The sequence below is a fragment of the Taurulus bubalis genome (assembly GCF_910589615.1).
Source record: "Taurulus bubalis genome assembly, chromosome: 17".
Classification (NCBI taxonomy): domain Eukaryota; kingdom Metazoa; phylum Chordata; class Actinopteri; order Perciformes; family Cottidae; genus Taurulus; species Taurulus bubalis.
In genome coordinates this window covers 13,248,087-13,270,639 of record NC_136605.1, presented here as the reverse complement: position 1 = coordinate 13,270,639, position 22,553 = coordinate 13,248,087, and the positions used below count along the sequence as shown (strand labels likewise).

Genomic DNA, 22,553 nt, shown 5'->3' with positions numbered 1-22,553 from the left:
CTTCTGGAGGTGTCTGTTTTCCTTGTGTTGTCACTGAGATGAAAAAGCAGAGCTGTGTTCTACATTTACATATTTTCTTCCTCCAAAGACTGTTTTGAATTGTATAACAGGCAGAGGTGGACTTACGAGTTATATTTACTCTTGTTACTATAACAAACCATGTGCTCTTAAATCTGTAGTCTCGCTTATTTATTACTCTTTGATTGGATACGTTTGAACCTAAATGTTGCATTCGTCAATGAACAGATAGTAACTTTGGCTTCTCTTGGCTTCTAGTGTTGTATCAAAATACATTTCTGTTTCGCAAAGTAAGGTATCGGTAACTAAATACAACTGAAATAAAAAAAATACCGAGCCTGAGTTGTATTGTCTAGCCTTGTTAGGAGTTATTGTTTACTTGTATTAACCCCTTGAACACCAACGTTACAAATAGTAACACCATCCCTAACGTCGGGTATACTTTACCTGATAAAAAAGACTTCTCATTAAGAATATATTAAAATTCAACAATACGAGGCAAATTGAAGTACTCTTCTTCTTCTAAAACGAAAAACAGGTATCATGAAAAATGGCTAAAAAAATTGGGTGAAAAATTAGGGAATCGTCAATAAAACATGATTACAAATTTGTTTTTTGGTCCACTCGTTCCTGGGACATGTGAGCCTTGTCCGGTGAAGAAACAGTCTCCCTTTAATGGTAATGTCAACCGAAATTGTTTCACCCTCTATCACTAACGTCGGGTAAAAATCACCTCACGTTAGTGTTCTAGGGTTAATGATATCCAGTGATAACGGCACTTTTTTTGCCGTATATCCCTCAAAACAATTACAAATATCTCAAACATTACCAGAATACACAGTTTACAGTATCAATATATTTGCATCCTATTAAAACTCAGGTCATACTTTGCTGAGGATAATCATGAATGATACTAAAAATCCTCAGGGAGCCTCGGAGTGTCTTTCCACATGACCCAACTTTCCCTCCATTGCACTTTAGTCAGTGCAGATTTGCTGTGGGTGACAATGCTATTCTTGTCCAGCTTTGATCAGAGTATTACACCGACAGTCAAGTCTGCTCCCAATAACTGGCAGAGTCAGACTGCGCCAACCGAGAGGCGCATGGGGAGAAAGTAGGACTTATCCCCTGAGAGGAGGTATAAGCTCAAGGAGGCAGCTGAGCTAAACGGAGTGATACAGTGTCACCGCCTGACACACGGGGAAGACACAGAGACATCCTGTCACCCTCTGGGCTGCGTGTCTCCACATTAATGCAGATACACAAACAAATCAATATTTTATTTATTCCAAACGGGTTTATGATGTTGGCATTTTCAAATCAGCTTTTTGACATTTGTGGAAGTACTTTGAGTGTTTTTTTTCCTGCTTATTTTACAGGGAGACACAATATCTCTAAATAAAACACATCAGACATGAAGTCCCTCTTGCGTTATAATTATAAATATATAATTATACAAAAAAACATCCTGAAAGCTGTTTCTGTGACAGGGAAGAGGAGGGCTTTTATGTTGATAACAGAGCAGCTGACGCGTCTATCTGCAGAGAAAACATGGGAGTGAGACATGTCTGGATGACTGATGTGCCTTTGATCGGGTGAGAGTGAGACGGTACAGAGCCTCTCGTCTCTCGATGCGCTGCAGTTTGGTTTTGTGCTGTAAGCTAAACACGAGCACTGACCTTAAACCTGTGCCTTTTGCAGTCAGCGAGCAGTTTACACCGTCCTGAGAAAATAAACCTTTAATAATGTAATCATTTCCAGACAGAGTAATAATGGCTGAACATGTCATAACATATTGCTCTGGTCTCCCCTTCCCATCATAATCCGTAGGATTGTAATTGTATAGAAGTTTTTTTTTAAATTCTACTCTTAGTTTGAAGTATACTGAAGTATTAAGGTCAACTTTTTTCCTCATTCAAAATTCAATTAGAAACCTTTTAAATTGCAGTTTCATAAGATCGGACGAGGCAAAGGAGACACACCGTTGACTCTTTCTGATGGCGTCTAATCCGAGACATTACCTACGTTCATTTTCCATTAAGAGCGATTTCAGTTTAAAGCATCTTTGCTACATGCTTGTAGTAAAGACTACATTTCTAAACATGAACTCAATGTCAAATGTTAGTATTTTCACCAAAATTTCTGGGTTTCCAAGTTCTAAAACTACAGCACATGTAAGCATATGAACATGCTGGTTCAGGTGAAAAGGTTAAGGCTATAGGGATCTCCATGTGCATACATGACAAATATTTTTGTTTTATTCAAATAATATACTGTAAGAAGGAATAGCTTTGTGGAGAATACCCTAATTGTGTTTTCATAGTTTTAGCAGCTACACCACCATGTTTCTGTCATTTTGCTTAACATGTATAGTCCATGAGTGATTTAGCTTTCGCTGAATACATTATATTATATTCAGGTGTATATTACAGGTTTTTGGAAATGCATGGAAAAAGAGAATATTTTTCATGCAAAAAATATTTTTCCCCCTCCAGTTTCTTATTTCTTTAAGATAAAGTTTAAGTATTTCATAGCAATACACTCATGTAAGCATTTATTCCTATGAAGACTGGTACGAATATACTTGGTATTTTAGAAAATATTGGTTTTCTTTCCTTTTAGTGACAGTATTTGTGCACAAATTTAACAGATTTTCTGTGCTGCACAGCTGCATTTTCTATTTCTGTTAGTATAGCTGTTGAGGAGTCTACTTTGTCACTGTGTCTGTGGGATATAAAAAAAACGACTGAAACTTCGATTGTGTTCTGCAATGTGCTTACTTCATTACATATGTACATTTAGCATGATTTGCCTTTGATTTTGAAAATCTTTACCTACTTTGCGACATTTCCGTGGACCTCTTGTGTGTCTAAACAACATGGATGACACTGAGAAAAGCAGAGGTGGAAGACCAATTGTGTGTTTCATTTGTGGCAAGTCAATTGCAAATTGCAAAATCAGTTCACAAACCCTGTCAGTGCCAGCAAGCACTTAACCTTATGAATGGATTTATATTTCTTTAAACTATTGATTTTGGAATATAAAACATAAATCAATAATTTAAGTTTTTCAGTATTTTGCAGAGGGAAAAGAATGGAGTGGGTAAAATGTCAAGTGCTAGCAAAATGGAGATTCAGTGTGAGCGGGCTTAAAGGTCTCAAAGCTGCAGCTAAAAACAACAGAAGTCATTAACCTGCAAATATGTCACTTTGCCACATTTTCATGAAAATAAATAGATCCACAAACCATCTCACCTCAAGGCAGGAATGTGCTAGTGTGTTAGGCGTGTGCCAGTTTCTGAGTGTGTGTGCACATACACACTCCTCATTATCATGATATGATCGGTGGCATCTGCCCCAATCGTTTCCAGAGACATTGAGTGTCAGAGGTTGGTGTGGGGCTTCTGTCAATCAAACCCAGATCTCATCAGTCCTTGTACACAAACCCTCTTTAAAATATGCTTTTTTGGTTGAAAGAAGCTTCACTGCATAGCGGATAAAAACATTATGTTCATATCAAGTGCATTCAATGGCATTTAGTATTTAAGAGAACATAAAAAGGTCCATTTTCACACCCCTTTCATTTCAAACAAAAGCTATAAGATCTGTCTATCTGCATGATGACAGGATTGAAGGAATGTGATAAAAAGCAGAGTAACCACAAGACAAACATGATGACGCCTCTGCATTTGTTAATGCCAGTTAGAGATAAAACACTCTGCAAAGACACGAGATAGAGTGACAGGAAAAAAACATTGAGCTTTTGTAATCGTGCTGGATGTTGTATTTCAGTGAAAGTGTAACTATTAATATTTTTTGTCAAAGAGAAGAAAACAAACATATCTCAGTACAACGGGGAAAAAAGGAAGCAAGAAGGTTTACAGAACTCGGCTTTAAAGGGATCCCATATTTCCCCTGAAACTGCAGTTTCAATAGTTGCTGCGATGAACTGGAAAGATGAAAGAAAAACAAACAACACGATGGTTGGATGAAGACACAGTGCAGGACCTCTGGCTCCCAGATTATCTGACAAATCTGGTTCACATTAAAAAGGGTTTTGGGGAAAATGACAATGTAAAATTTACTTTGTATATACAGTTATGGGGGAAAAAAGTTTAAACTTGCATTGCAAATGTTTTTTTTCCTGTAGCAGAAAATACTCTCTTTCTGCAGAATATTCCTTTATAGATCCAGAACTCTGTCCCCAAGGCAATCCCAAAACAAAAAAATTCCAAATTGTCTAGCCCTGAATATTTCTTCTTTTCAGACACCACTAACACCATCAGTTCAGTAAAGTGTGTATAACAATAACTACCAGATGCCTTTCCCTCTTGGACAATCTTTGAAATACGGTGCTGTGAAAAAGTATTTGGCCTCTTTGTGATTTCTTTTATTTTTGCATATTTGTCCCAGGTAGTTCTTTCAGATCTTCAAATTAAATTAAATACAAGTCAAAGACAACCTGAAAAAATACAAAATACAGTTTTAAAATGATTATTTAATGTATAGAAGGGAAAAAGGTTATACAAGGTGGACTTGCTCTTATGTTTAGATTCAACAGGGCTAGCAGGAATCTGGCAGCTGTGTATCGTCAAATTGAAACTAATTATGAATTCAATTTGGTTCATTGGTTGAATGAGTAACTATTACTTTTACCAAAGTGCCAGTTGGCGTTACTGTATTGTATCTTTACTCAGGTTGTCTTTGTCTTATATTCATTATTTTGAAGGTATAAAACAATTAACTCCAAATCTATAATATAACTGTCGCTCATGGGGAGAGTGGTCGTCCTGAAACCACAAGGTAGGCGGTTTGATCCCTGGTCTCCCCATAGTTCCTTGAGCAAGACAAAATAAAACAATTTAAATAAAATCCCCACTTTGAGATTAATTAAGGATTATAAATAAAAAATATCTAGGAAGGTGCAAATACATTTTCATGACACTATTAAAGTAGTATACAGTCGGTTGGGTACCTTCATTTTCTGAAAAGCTATCTTTTTTTTCTCTAAATAGTTCAAGGTGCTTTTTGACGGTGAAAGAAAAGATAGAACGGAAAGATGATTTGCCAACAGTGTCTTTCTGAGAGACGTCGAATGGCTTTGACCTTTGTCTGAACTCTGTAAAGAGCTTCCTTCTACATAGTTGCAACACACAGAAAAAGGCACTTTTTTTGGTGAGCAGGCAGAAATTATGTGTTGTGTAACAAAGAGCGGCAAGATGATGACCTTCCTTTTTCTATACCCCCTACAACAAAGAGGCCATAGAAAAGTGCAACAAGGATGAAAAAAAGGAGTAGATTTATTTTTCTCTTTGTGGTGGAAATTTATCTTAAGTGCTTTATTACACACGCATGATCAAGCATTCAGGCATCAGCACGGGCAGACACACAGACACACACAGATGTAAGAGCAACTGCAGCTGTAAAGTAATAGATAATTTAACAATCAGCATCAAAGCCAGACTGTTCAATCGGAATCATATCATTGTATTCATAGAGAATGTATTCAGGTCAGAGCTATTGATCTGTTAACAGTCAATGTGAAACAGAGAGTTTGGGTCTTACAAGACTGCTTCACTTGGATCGGCGACTTAATGCTGATAAATTGAAATGTTATGAAAATCGCTGTGGGGATTTCAAAAGGCTGAGCTACAAAAACAGCACGGCGGGCGCTGGTTTCTTGGCTCAAAGACACGTCAGCAGTTCAGCAAGTTCTATACAAGTAAGCAGCAAAATATGTTGTTTGTCACCGCCTTTAAAAACAACTTTACAAAGTGATTCATATGAGGGTTACCAACAGCCTCTGATGTAAGATGAAGCTTGAAATGAATGCTCACAAATGAAAGAAAACTCACACTGATCTGCAGAGTCAAGGAAATTACATTGTAATCTTTAAACCACCACAATTAAACTATCCATAATGACAGCAGTTTATAATTCAGATGTAGCAAGTCAGAGCATAAGATGCATCATTTTGTCACTTTAAGTGTCGAGTCTTTCTCACGGTAATGACGGACAGCTCCTATGACATTAATCTAAATGTCTCCTAGCAAGTGAAACAATAATGCACTGCAGAGGGAAGCCGCTCTGAGTGAATTATTTGCCCCTTCTTGCTTCTCCCTCTCCTTCATCAGCGGCATTCATCACCATTAGCGTTCATTAACACGAGTTAGTGCCCGTTAGGCAGCGGCGTGCCGGCAGGCATCTGTAGCTCGCCACCAGCATTTCTCCTCGCTGTAAGACACATCGACTGAGTGTGGAGTTGAAAAAGAAAAAGAGCAGGGAAGGCTAAGCAGGGTTAGGGGGAGTTGAACATGGCGTGTGAAGAGAGATTTCTCTGGGAGACTTAAAACAAGGGCTGTCCTTAGACAAAACACTCAGTCAACTAACGTTCAAGAATCAGTTGATTTAATCGTCAGATCTGTATAACTGAGTCTCTACACAAAGAATTGCACAAAAGCAACACATCTGGTGTTTCCCAGATGTGCTCATTAGTTTCTGGGAAATAAAAAAAAAGACATCTTAAGAAATCTCAGTCAATTTATACCAAAACAACTAAGAGGGTGGCAGCCCTACTAGAAACGGTTTCAAATAACCAAACTTCAGTCTGAGGCAACACTACAGTTAAATACAGCAATAAAAAGTAAGTTACAGCCAATAAAGAAGATTGTAAGTTAGAATAAATTATATGTCTTTTTATATTAGGGTGTAGAGTTGAAAAGCGAACAAACTCACGAAGGATAAAGAGGAATATCCTCCAGAGAAACTTGCAATACAAAGGGCCAGGGTCTCAACTTTTGGGTATGTTAGCTGGAAGATTGACTAGTGCAGAAACATTTCAAACACAGTCCAACACTTATAACATGTAAACATAAACTATAAAGAATCTCAGGACTAAAACAGATTCGAGGAAGAGGATTAGTGCTGTCATAATAACGTTGATTACTCAGTTATTCCAGCAACCAACTAATTTGATACCAACAAAAACACAGACACTTTTCTCTGCTGTGTATAATTACTAATTGGAAATCTTTGGTCTGGCATAACAAAATATGTCATCTTAGGCTCTGAGAAAAAGTGGTGACATTTTGCCATTTTTTTTACAATATATAGATTGCATAGATATCATGCTTATATAATAATTAACAATGACAATAACTGTTAGTTGCAGCTCTTCACTGGATTGTATTCAACAGATTATACACACACTGATGAAACATTTTTGACTCGTGCTTCTCTTCCGTTACTGCCTGCCCAACATATCAGTGTCCTTTCGGTCCTCCCTCTAGAGCTCATCATGTACACGTCCCTTCACAGCCCTTTGCTGCTATGAGAGAACGATGATTTTATTTCTGATGGCGAGTGACAATTAAAAGCGGTTAAACTGCCACCCCTCCTGTTGCACGGTGCATCACTACACAGCGGGAACCAGCAGGTGTGATGACATAGTGACACCATGAAGGTAATGGAGGCGATGCTTCTGGGAAGCTGTCATTTTGTGTCCTCGCTGCTATCGACTTTTACAGGTGGAAAATTGGTGATGTTTTTACAGTATACTCGTTTAGTTCCCCACCCCCCCAAATAAAAAGATGATTCCTTTCCTTTCAATACAACAGCATTGTAAATATCCTTTCTTGCCAGTATTATATATTATTTTAGCAGCAAACTGTAATGCCGTTTTGCTCTCTACATGCACATAACTACGGTACTATATGACCCACATACAATGGATGACATTTATTGTGTCAATTTGGCCATCTGCCCTCTTGTATTGCATTTTAATTTCTTTTAATTAGCTGAATCAATAAATGGAGTATGTCTGGGTGGCTGAGACTATATTGTGATTTGATAGGTAAGCTGCTGTGTTTTGCAGGACAGACGGCATCAATCAACTTTAATAAATAAAGCTTTATGCTCATAAGGCACAATTTTTATACAAGCACGTTGACTTTTAGTAAACTGAAGCTGTGTATCTGGTCATGAAGGAAATGCAATCCTATCCTGTGTGGTCATGAATTGAATGAAAATTTCCTTTGCATGATTCTCATCAGTTTCATCCTTCATCATCAACTCTGTTGTCAGTGTTCCTGTTGTCGGAGTGAATGAAGCCACAACATGTAATAGTCTGAGCCAACCAGCAGGACAGGTCAGCTCAGAGTGGACCCCACTGGTCTGACTGGAACCTTTCTGTGCTAGTATGCATGATGGTTTCCTCCCTCACTCATCTTACTGATATAGACCGGGACACCTTCCTCAGGACCGGAGCTGGTCTCTTCTAGCTGCAGTGTGGCTCCACACTGTTCCATAATAGTTGGATGCTTCAAAATGCAGACGACAAATGACCCAGCAGTGACTAATAAAATACAACTAAACTCAAGTGCTTAATAAAAGCCATTCCTCTCTAATACACTTGGAGGCTAGATAAATTAGGAAAAACAAGAGCAGAGGAGGTACAGTTACAGAGAGGGCAGACATAACACATCACCTCTCTTTGGTCACCGTCTTGGATTTCTAGATTCATGCTAAAACTGAACACTACAAAATCAAACATGGCTCTGACTTCCAGTTTTTGATTCTAAGAGGAAGAGCAGCCATGTTCATTTATGTTCACCATATGAAGGCACCATTTTTTGTATCTTTTCCTTTCAGTTCATACTGCAGTTATGGTTACAAAGTAAGAGTACAGTATGCATTTAATTGGGACATAACATCGCACCATGAACTTTGAATCTCTTGCTCATATATCAGCTGCAGTGCATCAAATGTGACTGGAAGCAGGAGGACATTGTGGTATTTTTGGCACATTGCATTTGAAATAAAATGTACTGGTCTACTAGATAGTATGATAGAGATGGAGAGGGATATAAATGCTGGAGGACCATTGATTAGTCCCTGTGGTCCATAAGGACACACTCATTCCTCTTGTTCTCATTTGTTCGGATATTTGTTTCTCCCCCTTGGTCCAGAACCACCTGCCCGAAAAAATATCAATATCTGTTCTTGTAGGTAAGAATACAATTGACAGGTTTCTGGATCTGACACAAACATTTAGGATATTTCAAAGTAGTTATAACAATATTACAATTATTTAATAGAAAAAACTAAGATCAATAAATGTTACCTACCTGTATGTTGTCAAAGGATGTTTTGTTCGTGACGTCATACAGCAGAAGCAAAGCTAAAAAAAAGAGAGAAAGGTTTCAGTGTATCGTTTCAAAATGAATTGACTGCAAATCATTTCATATTGTTAAGTAAAATAAAGTGATTAATTCAATATTCCATTTCATATTCCTTGATGTCTGAACTTCCTATAAAATTGAATTATGAAAAAGTTAATTTTCTTTGTGCCCTAGGCCGATTCAATTGAGCTATTTTTCTTGGCCCTGACCAAGTCCTGCATCACAATCAGACAGACCAGAGTTAAGCCTTTCGGTGGTGAAAAATGACTGCAACATCATTTAACCTAGGTTTGCTTTGAGAATTACACAGTTTGACGTTGTGTCGCGTACCCCTCCGAATAATGGTCCTGCACTTAGACTGATGATTTCAAGTTTATTTATAAATTCCCAAATCAACGTTAGAGCTTGTGCCTCTTTGGGGGAGTGCTAATATCGTTTCTTTCTCCATTAAAAATTGACCGTAAAGACCGTAGCATTAGCCATTAAACTGCGCACACTGCGGCTTCCTTTTTAATGCCGTTTGCCCCCTTCAAAATAAAAGCACCGCATCTCAAAACAGGAAACCAGATAAATGTTGCTTAAGACAGACAAAAAACATGCAACAAAACAATAAAATTGATTGACAAATGTCTCTAACGTCCAAAAACAAATTGAGTTACTTACACATTATCTTATTTGAACATGTTTAAGGCCTTATTAACTCATCACATCAATATATAATTTCACACAAAATGTGGATATTATGAGGCAAACATGTGTTGCATTTATTTTTGCAACACGGTTGATTTTGCAACGGGACAAAGGAAGCGCATACCAGATCCACTCCTGTTCACAATAAAAGCCCTCAACATAAACACTGCATAATCGTTAACCAGAGGGAACTCAAATGTCTGCCTGACCAAATCTATACAAACCTTAAACTGTTTTTGCATTTGTTTTACATTTAGTTTTGATGCGAAATATTCGCAGGTGAGTATTTAGCATTTTTGTGACAGTTATTCCGCATGCCCTCGATGTAAAGATCTTTTAAAAACAAATACATATATCTAATAGTTTATATGTAACTTTTACAAGCATTCAACTTCACACGAATGACACAAATGAGAAAATATGAGTGTAAAAGAGAACTTTTATACTGGAAAGATGCCTCGGTACATGTCTCCTCATCTGTCTACGGAGCAGTGCGCCCAGGGTGTGCAGGTATTTGGGAGGCAGCGAGGGACTGCATCTTGGAAAGGAGGCAATCCAGGAGAGACGGACACGATGAAGACTGACAGCTAAGTAATAAAGCAGAGTTCTTGCCCTGGAGCTGTTTCTCACCGTTTTGCTTTCAGCTATAACTTCATAGTTGAAGCCAGGACACTGAAAATCATAAGGCGTGTGTGTGTGTGTGTGTGTGTGTGTGTGTGTGTGTGTGTGTGTGTGTGTGTGTGTTTTCATGTGTGCCTTTCTGCCAGCTGTATTAAACATTAGTTCCCTAAAGGTGTTTTCTATTATCAAATCTCCTTTAACTGTAAAGGTCAGCCACAAATGTTATTTGTAAAAAAATGTGTTAACCAAATCGGATCCTTTCTGTATATGTTGTGCAAAATATACCGAACTTCTGTTTTCCTTCGAGTGCTGGACACAACAGATTTAATCAAGATGTCTCTTCCGTAAGATTTACTGGCAAATGGAACAGTGACATTGAAGTTTGAAGGACAGAATGAACATATATTGTGAAGACACAATAGAGAAATATTTGATGAGAAGAGGAGAAACAGAAGCTGGAATGAATAAAGCTTAATTGGTGAGACACTTTACATGTGAAAACGATGATGGAAGAACAGCAATGGGAATTAAAGACCTTATGATGAGCGTGTGCGTCTCTTTTTCACATTCACACTTCATTTTCAATCACACTACGTGTGATTTCATTGACATCATTTGAAAAGCTTTAATTTGTTCATATTTTCATTTTCCCTGGTGCATCGTGGGTTATATGAATCTTTTAAAATGTTCAGTTTGCGCTTCATTGCTGTTTATTAAATTAAAGTTATGAAGCAGAATGTAACTACAGGATCAGCACATCACCAAACATCACATTGAAATTAAGAAAAGGTTTCCGGAAACGCAAGCAATAGTTTTTCTTGTAAGTCAGCCTTAATTAAATACAAAAGTGCTATTTAGTAAATTAAAAACAATCATTTCGTTCCATGTAAAACATTAAACAGTTAATTGTTGGATGTTTTTTGTGTCTATCTTGTCTTTAGTCCATTCTATTTTAACATAGTTATCCCTCATTTTATTTGCTTTGTGTGTGTTGAATTGGTGAGCCTCTGTGTTGTCTTGCTAGTACTTGACAATGTCTCCTGAATGAGGATAGTATGTATTTTAATATTCTCCCTCCTACATTGTTTGTGCACACATTGTAAAAGCGTCATTTAATAACCTTGTATATTTAATCTTATTTCTGTTTTTAGGTTTGTTTTGTAAGATCTGCCTAAAATAGCTTCTTGGCTAACTCAGACAGAAATATTTGTATTAAATGTGCACTGTTCCCTTATCAAATAAACCATTTAGAATGACCCATTACACCATTGCCAATTGTATTATCTGTTCAGCTGTTAACATGTTCACCATTAGAGCTTTATCAGCTCCATTCAGAATATCTCTCCTTGACTTAATGGTGTGCGTGTTTGCATGTCATACATTTGATGTTAAAATGGGTTTAAGGTCACAAAAGAATTCCCGCCAGGCTTCTTTAAACTGTGCAATCTGTAAATCCTTCAGTGTGTCATAATGCCAATGTCATTAGTTTATAAAAAGTCAAAAGTTATTGTGGCTTCCCCTCAACCTGCAACAACTGTTTTTGTTACATGAATAGTTTCCAGTGGGGATAGAATGAAGGACAAAAGTAGACTTTGCAGAAAGAAACTTGAGTTTGTTTTCAGAGTTTTTGGGAAGCACAGAGAGACTGGCAGTCGACTTTACACACGTTGTGAAGGTAAGAAGGCAGATCACACTGCAGTGCTTTTGTTTGAACAAAGTATTGAAGGCTGGGGAAACCAAAGTAGCATAAAGCACTTCAGAGACTTCCAAACGTCACCGACAGTCGGGTGCTGAAACAGGAGTTTGTTCAGGTTAGATAAAGTTGTAATATCTCCATGTGTGTTTAAATAATGAGGAGTACTCTTTACAGTGTTATGGAACAAAGTTAATTACGTTGGATGTGGACAGGCAGGCAAAAAGGTTTTCACTCCCGTGAAGGGCTGAGTCTGATTTATAAATCATGTACACACATAAACCTAAATAGATTATACGGACACACAGATGCAGAGAACGTCCTTTTGATCACATAGAGAACCCAAACTGCCCGGAGATTAAAATACCAAACCATTCTCCATACATAAAATGACAAACGCATACAAAATTGTGTGAATATCAAGTAGCAAAAAAAGGAGCAGAGTCCCCCTAAGAGAAAAGCCAGTCCTGCAGCTATTCTCTGTGTAAATGTGAAATCATTTAGTTCTTCCAGGAACATGTCATCTAATTTCAAGCTGTTATTCAATGAAACACTTCCGGTTTATGCCCAATTTACTAAAAGCAGCTCTGCCTTGATTTCCAGCTTTGTGAGAAACCAATGGAGTGTCTCCACTAAGAGCTTTCTAAATGAACTTACATGGCGAATAACAATAACATCATGATGAATAAAAAGTACTCATAGACACATGAAGACGCACGCTCATCTGTGATTACTGATTACAGATCATCAAACAATCCCACGCATCTGGAATGTGTTGTTCTTCGACCAGGAGAAGAGTTATAAAACCTCAGCGCTTGATAATACTGCACAGTGGAAGGAGAACACTTCCACGGCCGGGAATTGTAACTGGTATATAAAATATATCATCATGGCAATACAGCAAGTCTAAACCAGAATTCTCCAAAAACTCACTTTTATTGTACCTCGATGTGCACAGGAAGAGTATACAATGTATACGAGTGTATGTATTGTGTTAGTATATGTGCATATGTGCACTCAAAATGTCGCATGTGAAACTGCACATTAGGGTGCATGTCAAGCATCTGAAGTGTAACAGAACATTTTGATAACTCAAAAGTAAATCCTCTATTGTAAAGAAATAATAAAACGTATATAAGTGTGTATATGTGTGTGAGCGTCTCACCGTGGGCGTCACGGTAGTAGGCATGAGTGACACTGCGGAACCGCTCCTGTCCAGCTGTGTCCCAAATCTGCAGAGAATAAGAGAGGAAAGGTAATCACTGAAAAGAGGAAGAAGTTTCTTATCTTTTTAATAAGCCTTCTGTTTGCTCAGCCATCTCGCTGGAGCTCATTGTGAAACCCTCTATTCGATTACACTCTGGAATATGGAAATGAGATATGCAGGACTATTGAATAGTCCATTGTTTTATGAATTCAGCATTGAAAAAGAGCTGTACTTTTTCTGGCCACTTCAGGGCAGCGCAGTAAGCTGTAAACACAACATTGACATCAACCGTAAAAAAAAAGGTAACCATAAATAATAGCAAATTGTGACCAAAATTAGCATTAAATAGGAGTCATGTTTACATCCACCTGGTTAATGCAAGTCGAAAATGTTACTTCCATTTGGTGCTGGAAAGGTAGCATACATTAGGTTCATCAACTCTTTTTTGTGGCTGAAAACAAGGTAAATTAGAGTGAACACAAAGACTAAAGTCAAAGGCTGTAAACTCAAAACAATCAGCTAAGAGATGCTCAAATACTCTCCAAGAACAGGTGATTTATTCCTATAAACAATCCTTTTTACATAGCGCACAGTAATGTGATTAATTGGTAATACAGTATAACACATTCATTAGTTCAAATTTAAGGTTAGCACATATTGGTATTTATTTTTTCCCAATATACCTAATCTCATTATATTGAATAGTAATCAGCTGTGGTTGGTGCCATTCCTCTCAAAGGCTAATAAATCCGTCTTTTTCATCAGGCAGAACAGTCGCTCTTCAAAATTTGGCTCCTATAGTAAATTACATGTTCTTTACTCCCTAGCAGACCTGTGCAGGTTGACTGCAGATATTACTTGTTTTTGCTGCATTCTCTTTCTGGACCTTCTCTTCATCTTTCTCTCTCTGAGACGTGTCAGCTTTCATGCTGGTTCTGCCTCCAGATTACCCCCCAGGGCAACCACCCCCTGGATCCAAGTTGCACTAATGAAGGACGCCAATTACTGGAAGAGAAATATCTATTTGTAGGCTGCCTGGTGTTCTGCAAACTGACTTTGAGCCAATTAAACCCAAATGAATACATTACAGAGCAAAGGCCTGCTCCACCAGCCTCCATCAACCCCTAATTCAGATCATTAGGGATGATTCACACAATTACTGGCTCTGTGAGAAAAAAATAAAACAAAACAATGCTGAGTTGTTCTATGAATACATTAATGAATCCTAATGTGCTTTTAGAGGCTTTTTGCATCAAGATCATTGATTTCCTCAAGAAACAAAAGCCAAACGCTAAAATGGGTTTTATCTCAGGGACAAACAGGATCTGACAGGTGGCTACAATGCCACATGGGTTAAAGCCTGATTCTTATTTGGCAAACACCTTTCTCTTATAGAAACAGTAAAGGAGCATTGTTGATGATTGCCACGATAAATGAAGATGAAGTTCTTACCTGGAGCTTCACCTTGACTCCATCAATATTCAGGACTTTATTCTGGAAATGAAAGCAATAAATCATAAGTGACAGTGCCTAAATTTAAACACGTCTTCCAACGAGAAACAAGTCCTTCAGGGTGTAGAAAAAAAACAACCACAGGTGTGGGTCTGCATCAATTTGTGGTCAGACACCTGGATGAACCCGCTCTTCCTCATCAACTAGACATACTCTCCTCTCTCTATTAATATTGCATGTCTCCACATGACTTTGGCCCCTTTTGATGAGGCCTCGCCTCTTTCCTCCAGAGGATTAAGCCCTCTGGAAGACATTCCTCTGATCTCGGCTTCAAGCTGCTCTACCACACAGCAGAGTGAGGCTCAGCCAAATGGACGTGCATTTCCCCGGGTCAGAGAGCAAGATGCATAAAAGGTTAAACAACCTGCCATCAAATTAAATTCAGTCTGAATTAAAATCATTGCTTTGCACCAAATATTGCAGTACGTGTCCCTGTAGTCTACCTGGCCTAAAAAAAGAAGCGACTCAAAGGATTGAATCCGCTCTGAGGTCTGAACCTGCCCTGTGCTCTGTGCCCTTCACCTCATTGAGCAACGTCACTGCTGGTCAAACCACCAGAGGACACTACATCCGGCTAATCTACACTGTCAGGCCATTGCAACACTTCCACAGCTTTCTGTGTGTGGAGGACATTAACGATGCGATTATTGATTATTTTCATCAATTGAAATGCAGATCATTTCATTAATTTGTTTTTAGAATATCAGAGATTAAAATGTCCCTGAGCCTAATGTGGTGTCTTCAAATTCCCTCCTTTTATCCAAACGTGGGTCCAAATCCCAAATATGTTCATTTCACTATCATACGACCACTTATGGTCATTTCTGTTAAAGGACGAATTAACTAATCGTTTGAGTTCGAGAGGAAATGCTCATAAAATCCTCAAATAAATGCATTCCCATTTTCCATGAGCAGGTGACTGCTGTAGAAAGTAAGGAGGTCAAGATGTTCTTCAGTGACCCACATATAGGCCTTCAGACACGGCGATGCGGATAACGGCACCTGGTATTCCCCGACCATCATCATCCACTTCAAGTTGGTCCTGAGAGCCGCTGCAGACCTTCTAATTCGTCAAGCCCCGAGGAGAAAGAAAAGATATTCAACCCCCGGCAACATGCTGCTAATCTGCCAGCGGAGCACTTCTAAATAGATACGGTCTTTGTTGACGTGTTTGGTGGATTTACCTCCAAAGGAGGAATCTCATACATATTCACGAACAAGTCAAGCTGCAGTTTGTACGTGTGCTCTGATAGGAATCAGAGTCTCAAAAGACTTCCTCCCAGTTGTTGTTGTTGTCGCTAAAAACAACCCTCACAATGTGCTCGGAGGCTTCATAAATATTTAGCGATCCAGGAAAAGAGCCTCATGATAGCACCGTGAGAATTGTGGGTGGTTAGTCTGACTTGATTACACTGATAATTATGTTGAATTTAAGAGGAATTACTTGAAATCAGCCAGAACTGGGACATAATAAGACGGATTTCACCGAGAGTGTGGACTGAGCAGGATAAAAAAAAGTATCCGAGCAGCTTATATGTCTAAGTCTACTGTGGAAAGACGGGGAATTAAGGTGTTGTAGATTACAAACCGTCAATCACACTTCCAGCAACGCCGTCTCCCCTTTACTTTTATAACTTCTTCAAGCTTCAACATCTTACAAGCCGACACTCGGCTCTGCGTAGTTACAATTCACAGCCGAGAAGCTCGCACCGCGTTCAGGTCAATTTCATTTCCCGAGCAAAATCGCCAAGCACCCTTCAAACAGAACACATCTTCAAACACAAACTGCTCTACTTAGCAGCGAGACACTGGATTTTAAGCTTTGTAATCTTTCCCCCTAAAAGGAACATGAGGGAGAAGGTATCGTCAATAGGCCGACAGAATGACTCTAACAGCCCTTCACAGGGATCATAAATTACAAATGCACAAGGAGCTTCCAGAGGGTCCGTGAAGTGTGAGCCAGTAAAACATTAATGGCAGCAGTGTGAGGCAAAGAAGAAGAGCATGATGGCTCAAAACGGTATGAGACAAATTCACTGTCCTGATAAAAAAGAATGAGAAGGAGAGAGAGGGAGCGAGAGGCTATATGTCGCCGTTCCTCGAGGTCTTTTATTTCATTCCGAGAGCTCAATGCAGCAGAAGGATGCCTGGCCTCAACACACGTCAGAAATCAAAGCAATGGGGGAACTAAGTTAGGAACTGAGGGCTCGACTCTGCAGTCAACCCAACTCCCAGCTGTCGAACGCTGACACAGACGTATACATACACTTCTGTATCCACTAAGACATTCAACCTCTTTCTGCATGAGGGCGCTGATCTTATCAGACAAACTTTATGGTCTATGCCATTTTATATGTTACATTTTTTTATTAAAAACCTATAAATTAAGATCCGTCTTCACATCTACAACAATCCTGTAAAGCCCACATCCTGCTGACTCACAGTATTCATGGTCAAACATATTTCACACCAATTATAAAGCATTGCCAATCCTCCTCATCTCTTTTCATTCCCTTGTTCTCCAGCTTCCTTTTTCCTTCCACACAATCTTATAATCTTGTGCAATTATTTTGCCGTTTTCTTCAAAGAAACGAGCATGTCTTTCCAAACACAGAGCCATACGGGATCTTTAGCCCAGATTCAGATCATAATTAGCCTTCAACTGTATACGGTGGAAATATCATTTAATGTCAGGAAAATTAAATGAGGCCTAAAAGATCCTATCACCGTATTTACTGAACCAACAGTAGCTCACATGGCCTGCATTTATGAAGCGTATGGCCATCCTTATGTTGTAATATGAAGTTATTATTAGTACAGTCAGACACAATGTGAGAAATAGAATATTTTTGATTTGATGAAAGCAGGTAAGTAAAGGACACTTTCACGTCTGTAATTTAGGTTGATTAGAGACATTTCCTTTTCTATAGTAATTGTTACTTAGACCTCCTGTGATACATCATTGTTTAAATATGGCCTCCCCCGCCTCCTCTCCTCTCCTCTCCTCTCTTCTCTTCCTCTCCTCTCCTGTCTTCCTCTCCTCTCCTCTCTTCCTCTTCTCTCCTCTCTTGGTCCAGGCGATAGCATAGTCAGCATTTTAAAAACATAACACACTTTTTCTTCTCAAATACTTTCAATTAAGATGCTCTGGGTATTCCTCCTGGGGACAGAGGCAGCACAATAAGTCCCATTACACAAGATACATATTGCCATCTGTAGACGCTAAGGGATTCATTCAGTCTGGGCTATGTGGCAACAATGGTTTCAAATGGGGATAATTGCCTGTACGCTCAATTTGTTGGAAATGATCAAAATAAATTCAGGAAAATACTTTTTGGTGTCATGTTTTTACTTGTATTGTTACTTTGATTTGTTTGTACATTATACTACTACTATATTTAAATATAAATTGATAAATGCTGGGTTAAGAAGGAAGGTTTTGTGTTCATCAGTCACAACTTTGACTTAAAAAGCAAAGTCTGTTTCCCCAAAACACCTCAGACTGTGCTGTGTGTGCAATAGCTGGAACCTTCCTGTTATTGACTTTTTCACTTGGGTGACTTGGTGAAGTTGGAAAAAAAAAGAGACTATTTGTAGTAGCAGAGGGCCTTAGGGTCCTTTTAAAGCGACAATTGCAGGGTGCCACAGACACAGACGTTCTCATTATTTCTATGATACCCCAGCACTGGGAGAGCAGGAGAGCCTCATTCTCTTTCTGCGGAGCACTTTTATTTGTTTACGTTGGTCCAGAATAATCGCAGACTTCTCTAAAGAATATCTGGCATGCATGTGTTACTCAGATTTATTATGATGTTTCTCAACTGCTGAGACACGTTTCTTGAAATCGTGACCCCGAATTATAAAGCAAATCAGAACAAATCAAAAGAAGAGAAAAAACATACTTGGCAATAGCATACACTCCATCCAAAAGCATATTTCCTTTCATCTAAATCAAATGTTTTTAGATGGCACACAAAAAACATAAAATACACAGACCAGACACTAATAATGGTAACATTGATCGAACACAAAAAATCTGGAATTAGTATAATCTGTATTTATCTATTCAGAATAACATAAATAACTCAAATATTAAGTATCACATGTGACATTAGTTCTGGCAGCAAGCCAATACATCCCTGGATAGATGTCACTGTAAGTAATGATGAAGTAATTATTGTCATTATGCTGTATTTATGTATGTAACTGTGGTGGTTTAAGGAAATGTGTCTTTTTATTAGCTGAATAAATGATTTGAGAGTTTTTCTTTATACATTATAAAATGCATTATAATGGTTCCTTAACTTCCTTGTTTACATCTGCTTGTTAATTATGCACCATTAGTATTGTTTATAATTTATTTAATATTATTATTATAATTTCCTTTCACAGTTTCAGCTGTAAAATGAGTTTGTGAGACGACATATTAGATGACATAGATCCAAAATGAAATTCACTGCAGCAAATTGTAAATTGCAGTCATTAGCCGTTTCAAAAGATCAACTAACAGGATCGTGTCGTGTGTCCAAATTGTTTACTTTTTCACCCTGTTATACTCCCCATCTTTCTCAGTAAAGGTATGTCTGTTGATCAACATATTTTACCATTTCTACCTTTCATGAGCTTCATCCAGCCACGCTCCACATTCTACTACTAGTAGAACTAGTCACTTCCCTTTCATGCCGTGGTTAAATATTCATGGAGCTCCTCAGGGCTCGCCTCCATAGGTCTCAGTGACATTATGGCAGCAGGTGGCAAAGCTGCTTTTCATTAATTACAAGCATCTCCCTAGGCAGAAGAAGTGAACCCCATCCAATACATACAAACACTCACAATTTTACACATGCATGTACACACATTTACACTCACTTGGACGGAACTGAATGCTTGACAACTTTTAGTAATGGCTGAGGCAGAAAAGCCTCATAGAATTAAGCCATTATATAATTAAACACACAACAGCAATTATACTTACAATCCAGCAAAATGGCTCAAAGTTAAGGTGACTTATACACACACAAGTATTGCCTGTTTTTGTGTGTGTCCAACTGTGCCTCAGGCTCACATTGTAGCTCCAACTTCCTCTTAATTCAATTTGATTTTTAAGCAGGAAAAAAACATAACTGCCACTTGATGGCATGATGAAGCTTGGCACTTTAATTGCACCCACTCAGAGAAAGCAGGCTGGCAGGTGGGAGAGAGTGGATAATGGAGAACTCAGTCAACCATTTACTCCACAGACTATAACTATTTATAATATATGAAATGTATAGACGCTGAGAACGAGTGGCGATGCTCTGTCAGTGACATGCACAATGAAAGAGGAAGTTTCAAAGAGGAGCGGTAGCTTTCAGAAGAAGAAGAGGCAATCATCGAGTCAGAGCCTGATTTCTATAATGGGTCCTTTATCGTCCCCTCACATGCCAGAGCTGCCTCTCTCCCTGCTGTCTTATTTTCCTTCTCTTTTCAATACTCGCTCTCTAAAATGTGCGTCAAAGACACTTTCAGACTCATATGGTGGCATCCGTAACTTCTCTCTAGAACCACATTTAAAGACTCAACATGCATGTAAGTCGTGGATAACTTGTGGTATTTAAGACTTACAGTTCTTTGAAGTCACACAATTTACAGAAAGACTACAGGCACAATATCTGGAGGCAAACACAGAAACGTTCCATCACACTCTTTCGTGTCAGAAATACTCATCTATAATATAAATCAGCCTTTTGTCAATTGTTGAAGGGACGATTACACACAACTCCATCAGCATCCTTCAACTTATCAAAGCAGCAACCTCAACCTGACCTGCAAAATCAACTTTATATTTGTACAGGTAGAAAATCAACGACTGGGTGATTAAAATAAAAAAGTATGTAAATACACTTTTGACAAAGTGCATCTAATTTTTCCAACTGAGGAGCAGTACTTATGCGATGACTAACATCCACTTTTTGCATGAGTAACTCTCTCAAAACAAGCTGTTTGGAAATGATGACCTTGTGTTTATCTGAACAAAGACACTTTCAGCCACTAAACAAACACTTCAAAATGCATTGTATATTAATGTATTCTAAAAAATCTCAACAACACGTCAGCTACGATGCAAAAAGCAACACACACGCACACGCACACACACACACACACGCACACACACACACACACTCTCTTTTCCAGTCAGAAATGAAAGTAAAGAGAATGTGATTCATATCACGCTCGTCCTAATTTAATCTATTTCAGATTCTCATGCTCATGAGTCAATGGTGCAAAGGATGACGGCTCACTCAGCCTGCGTGAGTGTGTGCCTGTATGTGCATGTGGGTGTTTGACTTCTATGTTACAACGGCCAATTGTTTTTAAACATTTAATTTCGGTGAAAAACAGATAAATGTGATGGGAGTGAAAGTACAATAATAAAATGGAACTGCGGCGGGGAAGTGTACTAATGCACTTACTTATGTACTTAGTTAGTTTCCACCAATGTAATTTACTATAATGCAAGACAAATAATATATGCAAATCCTCACATTTGAAAGCCTATAACCAATTGCAAAATTTTTGCTCAAAGAATGGCTAAACCATTAATCCTTAGTCGACAATAGTTGCAGTTCCATTCCACACATGAACACACCACCATAGGTGCTCGTTATCTGCCTGTTTCTCCTTGCCAGCTTATCTTTGAAGCCTTTTTTTTTTTAACACTGCACGCATTGGAGCACATAATATTTGAGCTTTCCACAGAAACTGCCGGCATTCGAACAGGTCGCCTGCATCCCAAAACATGGTGACTATTCAGCAGACCGTGCCAGTTTTTACAAACATTATTGGCAGTAATGTAAGAGAGGCCACTGACAATATCTGGCTAGAAGAAGAGAGAGACAGATGTACCAGCTTGGATCTCCACTGGTTCATTAACAGTTGCCATATCCGTTGAGCATTGTTATCATTGTGGGTTTGTATATTGTGTGTGCATATGTCTGTTTGTGTCATTGACAGCCACATAATGTGCCGCTATGCTTGTGACTGAATGGAATTAAACGGAAACCACACCAGTGTCTCACTTCCTGAAGTGACTGTGAGACAGATGGCCATTTGCCATCAATAATCTATTGATAGTCTTTACCGAGCAAATATACTTTCATACTCACACAGTATGTGGGGCCGCAGTCAATTACTTTGTAATCTCGCTGGCGGTAATCAAAATGAGATAATCTTCCCAGCTCAGCTGTGATCAGTGAATCGACTTTCTAACACCTTTTCAGCCTGTTTAGCCACTAAGCTGTTATCAATGCTATTGTCCACACAACAAGGTCTTCCAGCGCAACCACGACCCCCTGTTCACCAGAGGCTGACCGAACCAAAGGTAAAACAACCTCTGTGATGAATCGCATGTCTAGATGGGATGATTGGCTAAGCATTATGGGGTCAGCGGTCTGGCAAGAAATCAATGTTTACAGGTTCAATTTCAGGTGGTTTAAAAAGGAACTTCAGTAATCTTGGTGCACCGTGAAGTTACAGCTTTCAAACACAGACATTTGTTGCCTTCTTCTATAATAAATTTATCCCATCCTTTATAGATTTTATTGTTAGAAGAACAGAGGGAAAGGAAACTGTCTTAGTGTTCATGGACTGTGTCA

At 38.6% G+C, this 22,553-nt stretch overlaps 1 protein-coding gene across 1 annotated transcript in view; it reads right to left on the bottom strand.

Moving 5' to 3' along the window:
* Positions 1-22,553, bottom strand: part of LOC306750053 (ras-related protein Rab-26-like) — a gene marked incomplete at both ends in the record, with an annotated part of 37,703 nt that overhangs the window by 5,358 nt on the left and 9,792 nt on the right. The window contains 3 exons of the mRNA XM_079233438.1: positions 9,143-9,195; positions 13,366-13,432; positions 14,860-14,901. Coding sequence (XP_079089564.1) covers positions 9,143-9,195; positions 13,366-13,432; positions 14,860-14,901 — 162 coding nt within the window. The remainder of the gene's footprint in view (positions 1-9,142; positions 9,196-13,365; positions 13,433-14,859; positions 14,902-22,553) is intronic.